The sequence below is a fragment of the Ptychodera flava genome, chromosome 3 (assembly GCF_041260155.1).
Source record: "Ptychodera flava strain L36383 chromosome 3, AS_Pfla_20210202, whole genome shotgun sequence".
NCBI lineage: Eukaryota > Metazoa > Hemichordata > Enteropneusta > Ptychoderidae > Ptychodera > Ptychodera flava.
Genome location: NC_091930.1, coordinates 49,220,801 through 49,242,295, shown reverse-complemented (window position 1 = coordinate 49,242,295; position 21,495 = coordinate 49,220,801). Strand labels below are relative to the sequence as shown.

Below are 21,495 nucleotides of genomic sequence, written 5' to 3'. Positions count from 1 at the left end.
AAAAAGTACGTTCCAGAACAAAAAAAAATAATGGAGCGTTTGGTTATTGGTAGGATAGAATCATTGCTTGTCAATACCACCTAACGAACGCGCCATGGCACAGATTCTGCTGAGTAGGAACATAAATATCAAAATCAGAAACTTTACCAACACTTAGCTTATTATATACACTTTTCTCAAGATGTCCATATTGCAAAATTAAGGTTTTATTATATACGCTTCCAGTGAGCGACCCATCCTTAGAATGAATAGTATCGGCTGTAGAGACGCGGTTGTGCGTGGTACCACAGAAGCACAATACTTCATGTAACTGGATTCACATATCATCAGAAAGCGTCCCCTTCAAACAGAAACTTCTGGCCTCGCATAACATTGAAGATTAGGAGTTCAAAGGTGACAAACAGGCCTATGTAATGAATTTTTAAAACCTTTGAGCAATATCAATATAAACTAAGAGATATTTTGTAAATTGTCCCGGTTTTAAAGGAAGGGGAAATGAAATGTGAATGGATTGGAAGTGACCTTAACTCTCAAGAACATATCATTCCTGAATGACCTTGGCTTTTTATGTCTCACGACCGAGGGTCTAAACCAGGTCAGTTCGATTGCTGACCTATAGACCTGCCCCTATGTGGTAAAATTTTGGATATCAAAAAGCAGCAGTGCAGAAAACGTGACTTATTTGAAGTCTTGTGATCTGCTTCGATGGTCAGAGTCGGCCCCCTTCTTAATTTCTGTTCATAGAGACTGCTTAGGGAGTACTGTGACCGCGTATAAAGTGAACGTGCAATGCTACAACTGTTACAATATCGGTCATATTTCTGAGGGTCTGTGCTAAAACTGCGTGCATTTGGCATATATACTGATCATCATTTTAGGAATCTAGTGCAGCTGGGTAATTTTGCAAGCGTAAAATTATGATAGAAATGTTTATTTTTATCAAGAGTATTCATAATCATAATTGAACTACGAACAGTGTCTGTATCACTACTGCATGAATTTGGCATAATTACTGAACGTCATTCAGGATTCGAATGCAGCAAGGTGCTTTTGTAAGTATACAATGATAGAAATATTAAGTGTTTATCAACAGTGTTCATAATCATAACTTTATTATATTTTGACACTCTATAAACAATAACACCTTGTCGGCCGGGGCCGGGTAAGCTTCCAACTGTAGTTATTTAATGCTTTTTTGCAAAGCAGTATCTTTATCAATATCATTGTCGTCATTTGTAACATTTTGACAAATGTTTGCTTGATACAACATATGCCAAGGCATGCACTATACTCAATGTGTCGTGCATTTACTTTTTGTTGACCCTGTCACTTGTAATGTTACATTCCCTCACTTCCAGCAAAAAATGAAAGAAACTACTAGATGGAATCCTATAATCATTGTAGATGTTTACAGAGCTGTCGTCAAGGTTATTACAAAATGATGACTTCACATGGATATCTATCTGCTGACGCTGCCTTTTAGAGACTGTTTTTCATAAACAAATTACTTCTTGTTATAACTAATTATAGTTTTCCTCAGATGTACAATTAAATAACTTCAAAGAATGAAATCATGCAGCCAATCATTTTCATTTTCCAGAAGATTTTTGAACTCTGAAACTGCTTTTTACGGGACGGATACTTATGAGAGTAAATTGACCTCCTTTGTGCTGTTTAAAAAATTCATAACCCCCCCCCCTTTGCAGTTTTTAAATTTTAAGGTGAATCCCCCTTGATTTTTCCGACCCAAACCCAGCCGTGATAACTGAGCGCACCTTTCCACTTGCATTTGAAAGCAATTAAAGTCACATTATTTAATTTCAGATGAACATTACACAAACTCGATCTTACATTTTGATGGTCTACCTTGCGTTTCCGGCAGAAATCACCGTTATGTTTGGCTTCATTCTTCACACTTCTGAAGTTGTGCAGGCACCCCTGATGTTCTCCTTTTTTCTCCATACATAGCTTTGTAAGTTGATCAGTCCATTTGATTAACCTCGTCCAAGTTTTAGTACTCTAGTGGACTTTGAGCTTGTACACAGTGAATATAAAGGACAAAACATGGTGTTGCAAATTGTTCCCGCCAAAGTTAACGTGATTTATTTCAACAGCTTACAAAGTTCAATGGGACTTGGGATCATAGGTTAAGTTTAGATCAAAGGCTAACCTAAGAGGAGCGGCTACCTTAGTTGGAAATCTAGGCCTAAATAAAAAAGCTTGGATACAAAAATCTAAAGATCCCATGGCCGGATCAGCCTGTACAGTAGCTGGTAGACTGTATTAGCAATGTATAGTCGAATGCATAGTTTCCTTTTGCATTTTGACATATCTAATCAACGACAAAAGCGTGGCTGTTCACTCCAAGTGACGGATGCAATGCGTAAATTTCTAAATCTTACGCGTCGACAGCCTGCTAAGAAGACAAATAAAATATCCTAGGTTATGGATTTGATATGGACGTCTTTTCCCGACAAAACAAAATAACCGTATTTAGTTTTGAAGAGATTGCTAGCGATACAAAACATACCGACAACCAGACATTGTTCACGGAAATGTTGGGAAATACCCTATCGACAGAACTAACAATTGCACTTGTTTAAAAACAAAAGTGGCCCTCTTCAAGGAAAGATCACCAAGGTAACACTTGTCGGAACAATACCACAACTTAAAGTGTGTTTGGTCTATATTTTTAATTTTGCGTATGTTGGCAGGTCATTACGATGGACACAATCTTTGACTTTTAACGCACATGTAGTAAAACAAAAATGCTACTTCGACTTTTAGTGAGACGATTTTAGAGCTTCTTCCAGGACAAGAAATGGAAAATAAGACCTACAAAAGATGTGGTAGACCTGAACTTTGAGTAATATTACGGCAGGAACAGGACATTAACAGAGATATAAGCTTATTAGTGTAAACCTTTAAGAAATCATGCAGACATGTGCTGTTGGTGAGGAGCCGATATAGTTTTGAGTGCGTCAATGCGGATAGTGCATATTAAACATTTGCTTTGGGGCTACGCTTAGAGGTCTCATCGAACTGCAATTGATTTCCTGTATGCAAGGGCGCCTGTGTATTACACAGCGACAGCAAAAGCTGATGAACTGGCATATATTTCAAAAAAAAAAAAAATCAAAACCCTTTGTCGCAGTATGAACAGTAAATACTTGGGACTTATATTGTTATGAGTAGCTCAGTTTTTAATCACTCAGAAGAGGTGTATAGATAATATGCCCAATAGTGTATCTTTACGTGAAGCCTGCCAAACAGAGTACACCGATATGGCCATGCATAACGACCGCGCACGTGTCTTATACTGATCGACCTTTTCAATAGCGATGACCTGCCATGTCAGGCCACTCCGCATCCCTCCGTGATTACTCTCCTAACAAAATGCACACCAGCATAAGTAACGTAAAGTGATACTGATTCAATACTATGCATCCCAATAGACGCTCAAACGTTTTGCAAACTGTTTCTATGGTAAAGGGAAATCATCAAAACATGTCAGCGTGCACTGTGGACACTGTTCCCGCTAATTTATAAAGTGACGCATTGGGAGTATCGTAGTTAGCTGACTACCTGTAATATCCATGGCCGAAATCAGATTCATCAGTTTAACAACAATAATATCAGGGTGAGCTGATAGCTGACTTTGTTCTAAAACTCTGAAAACCCTTTATAACACACTTAAATACGTTATTACTTGACATTGAACAGATTTCAAATTTAAGTTACTCGAGTTTTGATTGCTTAAAAGGTATTTTTTTTATAATCTTTATACACACACAATGTAGAAATAGCAAATTTGTAAATATAGATATAGATTGCACAAACTTACTGGCTTTTACTATCGCTGAAAGACTCAGTACTATAACAAAGTATCTTTGAAGCCCCACTTCTTGTCTATTGTTGATAACTATGTTGCAAGCGAAATTGATACAAATAATATGATGAATCATCGTAATGAACTTCCTGTTGCGACATCTCTAAATATATAACCAATCACAGCGTATGACTTCATTAGTTTACTGTTTACTTCCTGTCTAAGTTCGGCTTTATTGTCATGATTTCCAGCACCCGGCCAACCAACCTGTTGGCTTGCAAAATCAATGGAACCTCTTCCGATCGTTTTGATTTTTAAACCACCTACAAACAGTTAACAGATTCTTTTCTCATACATCGTTTATATTACATACAATAAAAAACGTCATGTAGTCTCGTGAAAGGTGTAGGTTACACCAAAAAGTACGTTCCAGAACAAAAAAGTGATGCAGCGTTTGGTTATTGGTATGATAGAATCATTCCTTGTCCATACCACCTAAGCAACGCGCCATGGCACAGATTCTGCTGAGTAGGAACATAAATATCTAAATCAGAAACGTAACCAACACTTAGCTTATTATATTCACATTTCACAAGATGCCCATATTGCAAAATTAAGGTTTTATTATATACGCTTCCAGTGAGCGACCCACCCTTAGAATGAATAGTATCGGCTGTAGAGACGCGGGTGTGCGTGGTACCACAGAAGCACAATACTTCATGTGACTGGATTCACAGATCATCAGAAAGCGTCCCCTTCAAACAGTAACGTCTGGCCTCGCATAACATTGAAGATTAGGAGTTCGAAGGTGACAAACAGGCCTATGTAATGAATTTTTAAAACTTGTTAGCAATATCAATATCAACTAAGATATTTGTAAATTGTCCCGTTTTTTAAAGGAACGGGAAATGAAACGTGAATGAATTGGAAGTGGCCTTAACTCTCAACGACACAGCATTGCTGAATAACCTTGGCTGTTGCACGACCGAGGGTCTAAAACCAGGTCAGTTCGATTGCTGACCTATCGACCTGCCCCTATGCGGTAAAATTTTGGAAATCATTAAGCAGCAGTGCAGGAAACGTGAGTTATTTGAAGTCTTGTGATCTGCTTCGATGGTCAGAGTCGGTCCCCTTCTTATTATTTACGGTTTATACAGAATCCTTAGGGAGTACTGTGACCGCGTATAAAGTGAATGTGCAATGCTACAACTGTTACAATATCGGTCATATTTCTGAGGATCTGTGCTAAAACTGCGTGCATTTGGCATATATACTAATCATCTTTTCAGGAATCTAGTGCAGCTGGGTAATTTTGCAAACGTAAAATTTTGATAGAAATGTTTATTTTTATATCAAAAGTATTCATAATCTTAATTGTACTAAGAACAGTGTCTGTATCACTACTGCATGAATTTGGCATAATTACTGAACGTCATTCAGGATTCGAATGGAGCAAGGTGCTTTTGTAAGTATACAATGATAGAAATATTAAGTGTTTATCAACAGTGTTCATAATCATAAATTTATTATATTTTGACACTCTTGCTATAAACAATAACGCCTTGTCGGCCGGGCCGGGTAAGCTTCCAACTGTAGTTATTTAATGCCTTTTTGCAAAGCAGTATCTTCATCAATATAATTGTCGTCATTTGAAACATTTTGAAAAATGTTTGCTTGATACAACATATGCAAAGGCACGCACTTTACTCAATGTGTCGTGCATTTACTTTTTGTTGACCCTGTCACCTGTGATGTACATTCTCTCACTTCCAGCAAAAATGAAAGAAACTACTAGATGGAATTCTATATTCGTTGTAGATGTTTACAGAGCTGTCGTCATTGTTATTACAGAATGATAACTTCACATGGATATCTATCTGCTGACGCTGCCTTTAAGAGACTGTTTTTCATAAACAAATTACTTCTTGTTATAACTAATTATAGTTTTCCTCAGATTTACAATTAAATAACTTCAAAGAATGAATAATGCAGCCAATCATTTTCATTTTCCAGAATATTTTTGAACTCTGAAACTGCTTTTTACGGGACGGATACTTATGAGAATTAAGCATTCCAACTTTTCCCCACACAGAAACTGGGCAGTTTGGATTATTCATACCTATCTTAATCCTACTGTTCGTAATGTTTATGTCGTAAACACATCTATCGCACACTTTTAACACCTTTCCCGGGTTCTTGAACCCGGTTGGTCAAAATTGGCTGTTCTGGCCTTTTTGATCACCCCTCTTAAAATGCTTGGATAGTTGACTTGGAAAACAATTAAAATTAAAAGTTTCATTAGCAATTAAGCCAAACACCGGAAAACACAGAAAACATGGCTCATTACGCGTTCTCAGTAGGTGAAAAAGTTGAGGCCCTCGATGACTGTTACTGGTGGACAAAGGGTGCAGTGAAGAAATAGTTGCAGTTGAAGAAGGACATTGTCAGTATCTTGTCGGGTTCAACGGTTGCTCAGCAAAATGGGACAGAATTGTCGATGAAAATGAAATAAGGCCGCCAACAAAAGTAAGTAGCACCTGACACTTTCAAAACGGTATTTATGGTGGAATTCTGGAGCACAGGCTAATTTTCCAAATCTACACACATTTAAGAAACTGTTCGCGGTCACCCAAATAATGTGGTATGGACGTTGTAGAGATGCACTAGCATATACCCGTGGTGAGATAGTGTGCATGAATGAATGTGTTTTCGCCGTTGGGAAACGGCGCGATCACATTTCAACTGGATATGTGTACACCCCATATCGAACGACTGATCGAGGCACAGCACAGGCTGGTGTTACACTCGCCCTGCGTACAATCCAGAATCCCGTAAACAGAAATCACTCTGTTTCCATGTACATAAGACCTGACTTTTCCCACTGCGAACGCACGTACTCGTACAGAACACATGGCATAGTACGCAGGGCTATAGGGCCCTAGCTCTGCATACAGGTCTGTGTGTTCACGGCGTTGCACGTCCGCGGATGTATTTCAAAGACGAGACTCGCAGTCCAGTTGCTGTGATGTACTTTAAGAAAAATTAAGACGTTTACAGGAAAATTCAGTTTAGGCTACCCTCGGCTTTTCCAGTAACCACGAGTTACTGATAGTGGTAGCCTGCGGTAACTTATGCACTCAAATACGATCACGGACGTACAACGCACGTACAGATACCACGATAGTAAGCTTACGATGTTGGGTGGGCCGCTGTGTGCATGTTTCATTCACAACGATACCGACGAACATATCACTGCACACGTTCACGAGCTTTAATAGGCGGCTTCAAATTGTCCTTTCCAATGAACGTTAGTGTTGTATTTGTAGTGACATGTGTGGAACCAACTAATTTGTCATGCTTTGTAAAGAGTAAGTGACATACGTGGAACAACAAATTTGTCCGCATGCTTTGTAAAGAGTAATTTTAATTCATTGCTCTTGTGTGGGGGGTTGACAACTGATGTAATCGCAAATCCTCAGATTTCCATCTGATATAAGTATGTACGTAAACAAAAAAGTAAACTCATGAATTTTAATAGACGTGGTGGCTATGACCAATTTCAGCCAGATTGGTCACAGCCACCACGTCTAAGTCTGTGTTGGGAAAAGTTGTCATGGTGACCTCCTTTGTGCTGTTTAAAAGATACATGAACCCCCCCCCCCCTTTGCAGTTTTTAAATTTTAAGGTGAATCCCCCTTGATTTTTCCGACCCAAACCCATCCGTGATAACTGAGCGCACCTTTCCACTTGCATTTGAAAGCAATTAAAGTCACATTATTTAATTTCAGATGAACATTACACAAACTCGATCTTACATTTTGATGGTCTACCTTGCGTTTCCGGCAGAAATCACCGTTATGTTTGGCTTCATTCTTCACACTTCTGAAGTTGTGCAGGCACCCCTGATGTTCTCCTTTTTTCTCCATACATAGCTTTGTAAGTTGATCAGTCCATTTGATTAACCTCGTCCAAGTTTTAGTACTCTAGTGGACTTTGAGCTTGTACACAGTGAATATAAAGGGCAAAACATGGTGTTGCAAATTGTTCCCGCCAAAGTTAACGTGATTTATTTCAACAGCTTACAAAGTTCAATGGGACTTGGGATCATAGGTTAAAGTTTAGATCAAAGGCTAACCTAAGAGGAGCGGCTACCTTAGTTGGAAATCTAGGCCTAAATAAAAAAGCTTGGATACAAAAATCTAAAGATCCCATGGCCGGATCAGCCTGTACAGTAGCTGGTAGACTGTATTAGCAATGTATAGTCGAATGCATAGTTTCCTTTTGCATTTTGACATATCTAATCAACGACAAAAGCGTGGCTGTTCACTCCAAGTGACGGATGCAATGCGTAAATTTCTATAAATCTTACACGTCGACAGCCTCCTAAGAAGACAAATAAAATATCCTAGGTTATGGATTTGATATGGACGTCTTTTCCCGACAAAACAAAATAACCGTATTTAGTTTTGAAGAGATTGCTAGCGATACAAAACATACCGACAACCAGACATTGTTCACGGAAATGTTGGGAAATACCCTATCGACAGAACTAACAATTGCACTTGTTTAAAAACAAAAGTGGCCCTCTTCAAGGAAAGATCACCAAGGTAACACTTGTCGGAACAATACCACAACTTAAAGTGTGTTTGGTCTATATTTTTAATTTTGCGTATGTTGGCAGGTCATTACGATGGACACAATCTTTCACTTTCAACGCACATGTAGTAAAACAAAAATGCTACTTCGACTTTTAGTGAGACGATTTAGAGCTTCTTCCAGGACAAGAAATGGAAAATAAGACCTACAAAAGATGTGGTAGACCTGAACTTTGAGTAATATTACGGCAGGAACAGGACATTAACAGAGATATAAGCTTATTAGTGTAAACCTTTAAGAATCATGCAGACATGTGCTGTTGGTGAGGAGCCGATATAGTTTTGAGTGCGTCAATGCGGATAGTGCATATTAAACATTTGCTTAGGGGCTACGCTTAGAGGTCTCATCGAACTGCAATTGATTTACTGTATGCAAGGGCGCCTGTGTATTACACAGCGACAGCAAAAGCTGATGAACTGGCATATATTTCAAAAAAAAAAATCAAAACCCTTTGTCGCAGTATGAACAGTAAATACTTGGGACTTATATCGTTATGAGTAGCTCAGTTTTTAATCACTCAGAAGAGGTGTATAGATAATATGCCAATAGTGTATGTTTACGTGAAGCCTGCCAAACAGAGTACACCGATATGGCCATGCATAACGACCGCGCACGTGTCTTATACTGATCGACCTTTTCAATAGCGATGACCTGCCATGTCAGGCCACTCCGCATCCCTCCGTGATTACTCTCCTAACAAAATGCACACCAGCATAAGTAACGTAAAGTGATACTGATTCAATACTATGCATCCCAATAGACGCTCAAACGTTTTGCAAACTGTTTCTATGGTAAAGGGAAATCATCAAAACATGTCAGCGTGCACTGTGGACACTGTTCCCGCTAATTTATAAAGTGACGCATTGGGAGTATCGTAGTTAGCTGACTACCTGTAATTATCCATGGCCGAAATCAGATTCATCAGTTTAACAACAATAATATCAGGGTGAGCTGATAGCTGACTTTGTTCTAAAACTCTGAAAACCCTTTATAACACACTAAAATACGTTATTACTTGACATTGAACAGATTTCAAATTTAAGTTACTCGAGTTTTGATTGCTTAAAAGGTATTTTTTTTATAATCTTTATACACACACAATGTAGAAATAGCAAATTTGTAAATATAGATATAGATTGCACAAACTTACTGGCTTTTACTATCGCTGAAAGACTCAGTACTATAACAAAGTATCTTTGAAGCCCCATCTTCTTGTCTATTGTTGATAACTATGTTGAAAGCGGAAAATTGATACAAATAATATGATGAATCATCGTAATGAACTTCCTGTTGCGACATCTCTAAATATATAACCAATCACAGCGTATGACTTCATTAGTTTACTGTTTACTTCCTGTCTAAGTTCGGCTTTATTGTCATGATTTCCAGCACCCGGCCAACCAACCTGTTGGCTTGCAAAATCAATGGAACCTCTTCCGATCGTTTTGATTTTTAAACCACCTACAAACAGTTAACAGATTCTTTTCTCATACATCGTTTATATTACATACAATAAAAAACGTCATGTAGTCTCGTGAAAGGTGTAGGTTACACCAAAAAGTACGTTCCAGAACAAAAAAGTGATGCAGCGTTTGGTTATTGGTATGATAGAATCATTCCTTGTCCATACCACCTAAGCAACGCGCCATGGCACAGATTCTGCTGAGTAGGAACATAAATATCTAAATCAGAAACGTAACCAACACTTAGCTTATTATATTCACATTTCACAAGATGCCCATATTGCAAAATTAAGGTTTTATTATATACGCTTCCAGTGAGCGACCCACCCTTAGAATGAATAGTATCGGCTGTAGAGACGCGGGTGTGCGTGGTACCACAGAAGCACAATACTTCATGTGACTGGATTCACAGATCATCAGAAAGCGTCCCCTTCAAACAGTAACGTCTGGCCTCGCATAACATTGAAGATTAGAAGTTCGAAGGTGACAAACAGGCCTATGTAATGAATTTTTAAAACTTGTTAGCAATATCAATATCAACTAAGATATTTGTAAATTGTCCCGTTTTTTAAAGGAACGGGAAATGAAACGTGAATGAATTTGAAGTGGCCTTAACTCTCAACGACACAGCATTGCTGAATAACCTTGGCTGTTGCACGACCGAGGGTCTAAAACCAGGTCAGTTCGATTGCTGACCGATCGACCTGCCCCTATGCGGTAAAATTTTGGAAATCAATAAGCAGCAGTGCAGAAAACGTGAGTTATTTGAAGTCTTGTGATCTGCTTCGATGGTCAGAGTCGGCCCCCTTCTTATTATTACGGTTTATACAGAATCCTTAGGGAGTACTGTGACCGCGTATAAAGTGAATGTGCAATGCTACAACTGTTACAATATCGGTCATATTTCTGAGGATCTGTGCTAAAACTGCGTGCATTTGGCATATATACTAATCATCTTTTCAGGAATCTAGTGCAGCTGGGTAATTTTGCAAGCGTAAAATAATGATAGAAATGTTTATTTTTATCAAGAGTATTCATAATCTTAATTGTACTAAGAACAGTGTCTGTATCACTACTGCATGAATTTGGCATAATTACTGAACGTCATTCACGATTCGAATGCAGCAAGGTGCTTTTGTAAGTATACAATGATAGAAAATATTAAATGTTCAGCAACAGTGTTCATAATCATAAATTTACTTAATTTTTTACTCTATTGCTATGACTAATAACGCCTTGTCGGCCGGGCCGGGTAAGCTTCCAGGGCAAGCTTCGAACTGCAGTTATTTAATGCCTTTTTGCAAAGCAGTATCTTCATCAATATAATTGTCGTCATTTGAAACATTTTGAAAAATGTTTGCTTGATACAACATATGCTAAGGCACGCACTTTACTCAATGTGTCGTGCATTTACTTTTTGTTGACCCTGTCACTTGTGATGTTACATTCTCTCACTTCCAGCAAAAATGAAAGAAACTACTAGATGGAATTCTATAATCGTTGTAGATGTTTACAGAGCTGTCGTCATTGTTATTACAGAATGATAACTTCACATGGATATCTATCTGCTGACGCTGCCTTTAAGAGACTGTTTTTCATAAACAAATTACTTCTTGTTATAACTAATTATAGTTTTCCTCAGATTTACAATTAAATAACTTCAAAGAATGAAATCATGCAGCCAATCATTTTCATTTTCCAGAAGATTTTTGAACTCTGAAACTGCTTTTTACGGGACGGATACTTATGAGAATTAAGCATTCCAACTTTTCCCCACACAGAAACTGGGCAGTTTGGATTATTCATACCTATCTTAATCCTACTGTTCGTAATGTTTATGTCGTAAACACATCTATCGCACACTTTTAACACCTTTCCCGGGTTCTTGAACCCGGTTGGTCAAAATTGGCTGTTCTGGCCTTTTTGATCACCCCTCTTAAAATGCTTGGATAGTTGACTTTGAAAACAATTAAAATTAAAAGTTTCATTAGCAATTAAGCCAAACACCGGAAACACAGAAAACATGGCTCATTACGCGTTCTCAGTAGGTGAAAAAGTTGAGGCCCTCGATGACTGTTACTGGTGGACAAAGGGTGCAGTGAAGAAAATAGTTGCAGTTGAAGAAGGACATTGTCAGTATCTTGTCGGGTTCAACGGTTGCTCAGCAAAATGGGACAGAATTGTCGATGAAAATGAAATAAGGCCGCCAACACAAAGTAAGTAGCACCTGACACTTTCAAAACGGTATTTATGGTGGAATTCTGGAGCACAGGCTAATTTTCCAAATCTACACACATTTAAGAAACTGTTCGCGGTCACCCAAATAATGTGGTATGGACGTTGTAGAGATGCACTAGCATATACCCGTGGTGAGATAGTGTGCATGAATGAATGTGTTTTCGCCGTTGGGAAACGGCGCGATCACATTTCATCTGGACATGTGTACACCCCATATCCGAACGACTGATCGAGGCACAGCACAGGCTGGTGTTACACTCGCCCTGCGTACAATCCAGAATCCCGTAAACAGAAATCACTCTGTTTCCATGTACATAAGACCCGACTTTTCCACTGCGAACGCACGTACTCGTACAGAACACATGGCATAGTACGCAGGGCTATAGGGTCCTAGCTCTGCATACAGGTCTGTGTGTTCACGGCGTTGCACGTCCGCGGATGTATTTTCAAAGACGAGACTCGCAGTCCAGTTGCTGTGATGTACTTTAAGAAAAATTAAGACGTTTACAGGAAAATTCAGTTTAGGTACCCTCGGCTTTTCCAGTAACCACGAGTTACTGATAGTGGTAGCCTGCGGTAACTTATGCACTCAAATACGATCACGGACGTACAACGCACGTACAGATACCACGATAGTAAGCTTACGATGTTGGGTGGGCCGCTGTGTGCATGTTTCATTCACAACGATACCGACGAACATATCACTGCACACGTTCACGAGCTTTAATAGGCGGCTTCAAATTGTCCCTTTCCAATGAACGTTAGTGTTGTATTTGTAGTGACATGTGTGGAACCAACTAATTTGTCATGCTTTGTAAAGAGTAAGTGACATACGTGGAACAACAAATTTGTCCGCATGCTTTGTAAAGAGTAATTTTAATTCATTGCTCTTGTGTGGGGGGTTGACAACCTGATGTAATCGCAAATCCTCAGATTTCCATCTGATATAAGTATGTACGTAAACAAGAAAAGTAAACTCATGAATTTTAATAGACGTGGTGGCTATGACCAATTTCAGCCAGATTGGTCACAGCCACCACGTCTAAGTCTGTGTTGGAAAAGTTGTCATGGTGACCTCCTTTGTGCTGTTTAAAAGATACATGAACCCCCCCCCCCCTTTGCAGTTTTTAAATTTTAAGGTGAATCCCCCTTGATTTTTCCGACCCAAACCCAGCCGTGATAACTGAGCGCACCTTTCCACTTGCATTTGAAAGCAATTAAAGTCACATTATTTAATTTCAGATGAACATTACACAAACTCGATCTCACATTTTGATGGCTCTACCTTGCGTTTCCGGCAGAAATCACCGTTATGTTTGGCTTCATTCTTCACACTTCTGAAGTTGTGCAGGCACCCCTGATGTTCTCCTTTTTCTCCATACATAGCTTTGTAAGTTGATCAGTCCATTTGATTAACCTCGTCCAAGTTTTAGTACTCTAGTGGACTTTGAGCTTGTACACAGTGAATATAAAGGACAAAACATGGTGTTGCAAATTGTTCCCGTCAAAGTTAACGTGATTTATTTCAACAGCTTACAAAGTTCAATGGGACTTGGGATCATAGGTTAAAGTTTAGATCAAAGGCTAACCTAAGAGGAGCGGCTACCTTAGTTGGAAATCTAGGCCTAAATAAAAAAGCTCGGATACAAAATCTAAAGATCCCATGGCCGGATCAGCCTGTACAGTAGCTGGTAGACTGTATTAGCAATGTATAGTCGAATGCATAGTTTCCTTTTGCATTTTGACATATCTAATCAACGACAAAAGCGTGGCTGTTCACTCCATGTGACGGATGCAATGCGTAAATTTCTATAAATCTTACGCGTCGACAGCCTGCTAAGAAGACAAATAAAATATCCTAGGTATGGATTTGATATGGACGTCTTTTCCCGACAAAACAAAATAACCGTATTTAGTTTTGAAGAGATTGCTAGCGATACAAAACATACCGACAACCAGACATTGTTCACGGAAATGTTGGGAGATACCCTATCGACAGAACTAACAATTGCACTTGTTTAAAAACAAAAGTGGCCCTCTTCAAGGAAAGATCACCAAGGTAACACTTGTCGGAACAATACCACAACTTAAAGTGTGTTTGGTCTATATTTTTAATTTTGCGTATGTTGGCAGGTCATTACGATGGACACAATCTTTCACTTTCAACGCACATGTAGTAAAACAAAAATGCTACTTCGACTTTTAGTGAGACGATTTTAGAGCTTCTTCCAGGACAAGAAATGGAAAATAAGACCTACAAAAGATGTGGTAGACCTGAACTTTGAGTAATATTACGGCAGGAACAGGACATTAACAGAGATATAAGCTTATTAGTGTAAACCTTTAAGAAATCATGCAGACATGTGCTGTTGGTGAGGAGCCGATATAGTTTTGAGTGCGTCAATGCGGATAGTGCATATTAAACATTTGCTTTGGGGCTACGCTTAGAGGTCTCATCGAACTGCAATTGATTTACTGTATGCAAGGGCGCCTGTGTATTACACAGCGACAGCAAAAGCTGATGAACTGGCATATATTTCAAAAAAAAAAATCAAAACCCTTTGTCGCAGTATGAACAGTAAATACTTGGGACTTATATCGTTATGAGTAGCTCAGTTTTTAATCACTCAGAAGAGGTGTATAGATAATATGCCCAATAGTGTATGTTTACGTGAAGCCTGCCAAACAGAGTACACCGATATGGCCATGCATAACGACCGCGCACGTATCTTACACTGATCGACCTTTTCAATAGCGATGACCTGCCATGTCAGGCCACTCCGCATCCCTCCGTGATTACTCTCCTAACAAAATGCACACCAGCATAAGTAACGTAAAGTGATACTGATTCAATACTATGCATCCCAATAGACGCTCAAACGTTTTGCAAACTGTTTCTATGGTAAAGGGAAATCATCAAAACATGTCAGCGTGCACTGTGGACACTGTTCCCGCTAATTTATAAAGTGACGCATTGGGAGTATCGTAGTTAGCTGACTACCTGTAATTATCCATGGCCGAAATCAGATTCATCAGTTTAACAACAATAATATCAGGGTGAGCTGATAGCTGACTTTGTTCTAAAACTCTGAAAACCCTTTATAACACACTAAAATACGTTATTACTTGACATTGAACAGATTTCAAATTTAAGTTACTCGAGTTTTGATTGCTTAAAAGGTATTTTTTTTATAATCTTTATACACACACAATGTAGAAATAGCAAATTTGTAAATATAGATATAGATTGCACAAACTTACTGGCTTTTACTATCGCTGAAAGACTCAGTACTATAACAAAGTATCTTTGAAGCCCCATCTTCTTGTCTATTGTTGATAACTATGTTGCAAGCGAAATTGATACAAATAATATGATGAATCATCGTAATGAACTTCCTGTTGCGACATCTCTAAATATATAACCAATCACAGCGTATGACTTCATTAGTTTACTGTTTACTTCCTGTCTAAGTTCGGCTTTATTGTCATGATTTCCAGCACCCGGCCAACCAACCTGTTGGCTTGCAAAATCAATGGAACCTCTTCCGATCGTTTTGATTTTTAAACCACCTACAAACAGTTAACAGATTCTTTTCTCATACATCGTTTATATTACATACAATAAAAAACGTCATGTAGTCTCGTGAAAGGTGTAGGTCACACCAAAAAGTACGTTCCAGAACAAAAAAGTGATGCAGCGTTTGGTTATTGGTATGATAGAATCATTCCTTGTCCATACCACCTAAGCAACGCGCCATGGCACAGATTCTGCTGAGTAGGAACATAAATATCTAAATCAGAAACGTAACCAACACTTAGCTTATTATATTCACATTTCACAAGATGCCCATATTGCAAAATTAAGGTTTTATTATATACGCTTCCAGTGAGCGACCCACCCTTAGAATGAATAGTATCGGCTGTAGAGACGCGGGTGTGCGTGGTACCACAGAAGCACAATACTTCATGTGACTGGATTCACAGATCATCAGAAAGCGTCCCCTTCAAACAGTAACGTCTGGCCTCGCATAACATTGAAGATTAGGAGTTCGAAGGTGACAAACAGGCCTATGTAATGAATTTTTAAAACTTGTTAGCAATATCAATATCAACTAAGATATTTGTCAACTGCCCCGTCTTCTAAAGGAACGGGAAATGAAACGTGAATGAATTGGAAGTGGCCTTAACTCTCAACGACACAGCATTGCTGAATAACCTAGGCTGTCGCACGACCGAGGGTCTAAAACCAGGTCAGTTCGATTGCTGACCTATCGACCTGCCCCTATGCGGTAAAATTTTGGAAATCATTAAGCAGCAGTGCAGAAAACGTGAGTTATTTGAAGTCTTGTGATCCGCTTCGATGGTCAGAGTCGGTCCCTTCTTATTATTTACTGTTTATACAGACTGCTTAGGGAGTACTGTGACCGCGTATAAAGTGACTGTGCAATGCTACAACTGTTACAATATCGGTCATATTTCTGAATGTCTGTGCTAAAACTGCGTGCATTTGGCATATATACTAATCATCATTTCAGGAATCTAGTGCAGCCGGGTAATTTTGCAAGCGTAAAATTATGATAGAAATGTTTATTTTTATCAAGAGTATTCATAATCTTAATTGTACTAAGAACAGTGTCTGTATCACTACTGCATGAATTTGGCATAATTACTGAACGTCATTCAGGATTCGAATGGAGCAAGGTGCTTTTGTAAGTATACAATGATAGAAATATTAAGTGTTTATCAACAGTGTTCATAATCATAAATTTATTATATTTTGACACTCTTGCTATAAACAATAACGCCTTGTCGGCCGGGCCGGGTAAGCTTCCAACTGTAGTTATTTAATGCCTTTTTGCAAAGCAGTATCTTCATCAATATAATTGTCGTCATTTGAAACATTTTGAAAAATGTTTGCTTGATACAACATATGCCAAGGCACGCACTTTACTCAATGTGTCGTGCATTTACTTTTTGTTGACCCTGTCACTTGTGATGTTACATTCTCTCACTTCCAGCAAAAATGAAAGAAACTAATAGATGGAATTCTATAATCGTTGTAGATGTTTACAGAGCTGTCGTCATTGTTATTACAGAATGATAACTTCACATGGATATCTATCTGCTGACGCTGCCTTAAAAAGACTGTTTTTCATAAACAAATTACTTCTTGTTATAACTAATTATAGCTTTCCTCAGATTTACAATTAAATAACTTCAAAGAATGAATAATGCAGCCAATCATTTTCATTTTCCAGAATATTTTTGAACTCTGAAACTGCTTTTTATGGGACGGATACTTATGAGAATTAAGCATTCCAACTTTTCCCACACAGAAACTGGGCAGTTTGGATTATTCATACCTATCTTAATCCTACTGTTCGTAATGTTTATGTCGTAAACACATCTATCGCACACTTTTAACACCTTTCCCGGGTTCTTGAACCCGGTTGGTCAAAATTGGCTGTTCTGGCCTTTTTGATCACCCCTCTTAAAATGCTTGGATAGTTGACTTTGAAAACAATTAAAATTAAAAGTTTCATTAGCAATTAAGCCAAACACCGGAAAACACAGAAAACATGGCTCATTACGCGTTCTCAGTAGGTGAAAAGTTGAGGCCCTCGATGACTGTTACTGGTGGACAAAGGGTGCAGTGAAGAAAATAGTTGCAGTTGAAGAAGGACATTGTCAGTATCTTGTCGGGTTCAACGGTTGCTCAGCAAAATGGGACAGAATTGTCGATGAAAATGAAATAAGGCCGCCAACAAAAGTAAGTAGCACCTGACACTTTCAAAACGGTATTTATGGTCGAATTCTGGAGCACAGGCTAATTTTCCAAATCTACACACATTTAAGAAACTGTTCGCGGTCACCCAAATAATGTGGTATGGACGTTGTAGAGATGCACTAGCATATACCCGTGGTGAGATAGTGTGCATGAATGAATGTGTTTTCGCCGTTGGGAAACGACGCGATCACATTTCAACTGGACATGTGTACACCCCATATCCGAACGACTGATCGAGGCACAGCACAGGCTGGTGTTACACTCGCCCTGCGTACAATGCAGAATCCCGTAAACAGAAATCACTCTGTTTCCATGTACATAAGACCTGACTTTTCCCACTGCGAACGCACGTACTCGTACAGGACACATGGCATAGTACGCAGGGCTATAGGGCCCTGGCTTTGCATACAGGTCTGTGTGTTCACGGCGTTGCACGTCCGCGGATGTATTTTCAAAGAGGAGACTCGCAGTCCAGTTGCTGTGATGTACTTTAAGAAAAATTAAGACGTTTACAGGAAAATTCAGTTTAGGCTACCCTCGGCTTTTCCAGTAACCGCGAGTTACTGGTAGTGGTAGCCTGCGGTAACTTATGCACTCAAATACGATCACGGACGTACCACGCACGTACAAATACCACGATAGTAAGCTTACGATGTTGTGTGGGCCGCTGTGTGCATGTTTCATTCACAACGTTACCGACGAACATATCACTGCACACGGGCACGAGCTTTAATAGGCGGCTTCAAATTGTCCCTTTCCAATGAACGTTAGTGTTGTATTTGTAGTGACATGTGTGGAACCAACTAATTTGTCATGCTTTGTAAAGAGTAAGTGACATACGTGGAACAACAAATTTGTCCGCATGCTTTGTAAAGAGTAATTTTAATTCATTGCTCTTGTGTGGGGGGTTGTCAACCTGATGTAATCGCAAATCCTCAGATTTCCATCTGATATAAGTATGTACGTAAACAAGAAAAGTAAACTCATGAATTTTAATAGACGTGGTGGCTATGACCAATTTCAGCCAGATTGGTCACAGCCACCACGTCTAAGTCTGTGTGGGGAAAAGTTGTCATGGTGACCTCCTTTGTGCTGTTTAAAAAATACATGACCCCCCCCCCCTTTGCAGTTTTTAAAATTTAAGGTGAATCCCCCTTGATTTTTCCGACCCAACCCCAGCCGTGATAACTGAGCGCACCTTTACACTTGCATTTGAAAGCAATTAAAGCCACATTATTTAATTTCAGATGAACATTACACAAAATCGATCTTACATTCTGATGGTCTACCTTGCGTTTTGGGCAGAAATCACCATAATACGTTTTGCTCCATTCTTCACACTTATGAAGTTGTGCAGGCACCCCTGATGTTCTCCTTTGTTCTCCATACATAACTTTGTAAGTTGATCAGTCCATTTGATCAACCTCGTCCATGTTTTAGAACTGTAGTTGACTTTGCGCTTGTACACAGTGAATATAGGGCAAAACATAGTGTTGCAAATTTTTCCCGCCAAAGTTAACGTGATTTATTTCAACAGCTTACAAAGTTCAATGAAACTTCGGATCATAGGTTAAAGTTCAGATCAAAGGCTACATTATTCAGTTGGCATTGTAGGCCTAAATAAATAGCTTGAATATGAAAATCTAAAGATTCCATGGCCGAATAAGCCTGTGCAGTAGCTGGTAGACTGTATTAGCAATTTATAGTCGAATGCATGATTTCCTTTGCATTTTGACGCATTTAATCAACGACAAAATCGTGGCTGTTCACTCTATGTGACGGATGCAATGCGTAAATTTCTATAAATCTTACGCGTCGACAGCCTGCTAAGAAGACAAATAAAATATCCTAGGGTATGGATTTGGTATGGATGTCTTTACCCGACAAAACAAAATAACCGTATTTAGTTTTGAAGAGATTGAAACATACTGATCGCCAGACATTGTTTACGGAAATATTGGGAGATACCCTCTCAACAGAACTAACTATTGCACTTGTTTAAAAACACAAGTGGCCCTCTTCAAGGAAAGATCACCAGGTAACACTTGTCGGAACAATACCACAACTTAAAGTGTGTTTGGTCTATATTTTGAATTTTGCTTATTTGGCAGGTCATTACGATGGACACAACCTTTGACTTTCAACGCACATGTAATGAAACAAAAATGCTACTTCGACTTTTAGTGAGACGATTATAGAGCTTCTTCCAGGACAAGAAATGGAAAATAAGACCTACAACAAAAATGTTGTAGACCTGAACTTTGAGTATATTACGGCAGGAACCGAATATAAATAGAGATATAAGCTTATTAGTGTAAAACTTTACGAAAATCCAGCAGACATGTGTTGTTGGTAAGGAACGGATATAGTTTTGAGTGCGTCAAAACGGATAGTGTTTATAAAATAGTTGCTTAGGGGCTACGTCTAGAGGTATCATCGAATTGTTATTCATTTCCTGTATGCAAGGGCGCGTGTGTATTACAGAGCGAAAGCAACAGCTGATGAACTGGCATATATTTCAAAAACAAATTAAAAACCCTTTGTCGCTATGAAAATTAAATACTTGGGACATATATTGTTATGAGTTGCTTAGTTTTTAATCACTCGGAAGAGGTGTATAGATAATATGCCTAATAATGTATGTCTACGTGAAGCCTACCAAACCGAGTACACCGATCTCGCCATGCATAATGACAGAACACGTGTCATGTAGTGATCGACCTTTTCAATAGCGATGACCTGCCATGTCAGGCCACTCAGCATCCCTCCATGATTATTCTCCAAACAAAATGCACACCAGCTTAAACGTAAGTAACGTGAAGTCATACTGATACAATACTATGAATACCAATAGACGCTCAATTTTTTTGCAAACTTTTCCTATGGTGAAGGGAAATCATCAAAGTATGTCAACGTGCACTGTGGATACTGTTCCCGCTAATTTATAAAGTGACGCATTGGGAGTATCGTAGTTAGCTGACTACCTTTAATTATCCATGGCCGAAATCAGATTCAACAATTTAACAACAATGATATCAGGGTGAGCTGATAGCTGACTTTGTTCTAAAACTCTGAAAACCCTCCAACACACTTAAGTACGTTATTACTTGACATTGAACAGATTTTAAATTTAAGTTACTCGAGTTTTGATTGCTTAAAAGGTATCTTATTTAAAATCTTTATACAGTCACAATGTACAAATAGCAAATTTGTCAATGAAGATGTAGATTGCACAAACTTACCGGCGTTTACTATCGCTGCAAGACTCAGTACTATAACAAAGCATCTTTGAAGCCCCATCTTCTTGTCTATTGTTGATAACTATGTTGCAAGCAGAAAAGTGATTTCCTTTTTTACTATCTGGCGACATCAACACGAATAATACGATGAATCATTGTATGAAATTCTTTTTGCGACATCTCTAACCAATCACACACTGTTTTATTTTTAAATCACATAAGAGTATGACTTCATTAGCTTACTGTTTACTTCATAACTAAGTTCGGCTTTATTGTCATTAT

The 21,495-nt window shown here is 38.7% G+C and overlaps 1 protein-coding gene across 1 annotated transcript in view; it reads right to left on the bottom strand.

Moving 5' to 3' along the window:
• The window catches only part of LOC139130208 (kin of IRRE-like protein 1), a 33,893-nt gene extending 12,605 nt beyond the window's left edge, over positions 1-21,288 (bottom strand). Inside the window, exon 1 of the mRNA XM_070695955.1 lies at positions 21,217-21,288. Within this exon, the coding sequence (XP_070552056.1) occupies positions 21,217-21,274 (58 nt within the window). The 5' untranslated portion in view covers positions 21,275-21,288. The remainder of the gene's footprint in view (positions 1-21,216) is intronic.
• Positions 21,289-21,495: the final 207 nt, after the last annotated feature.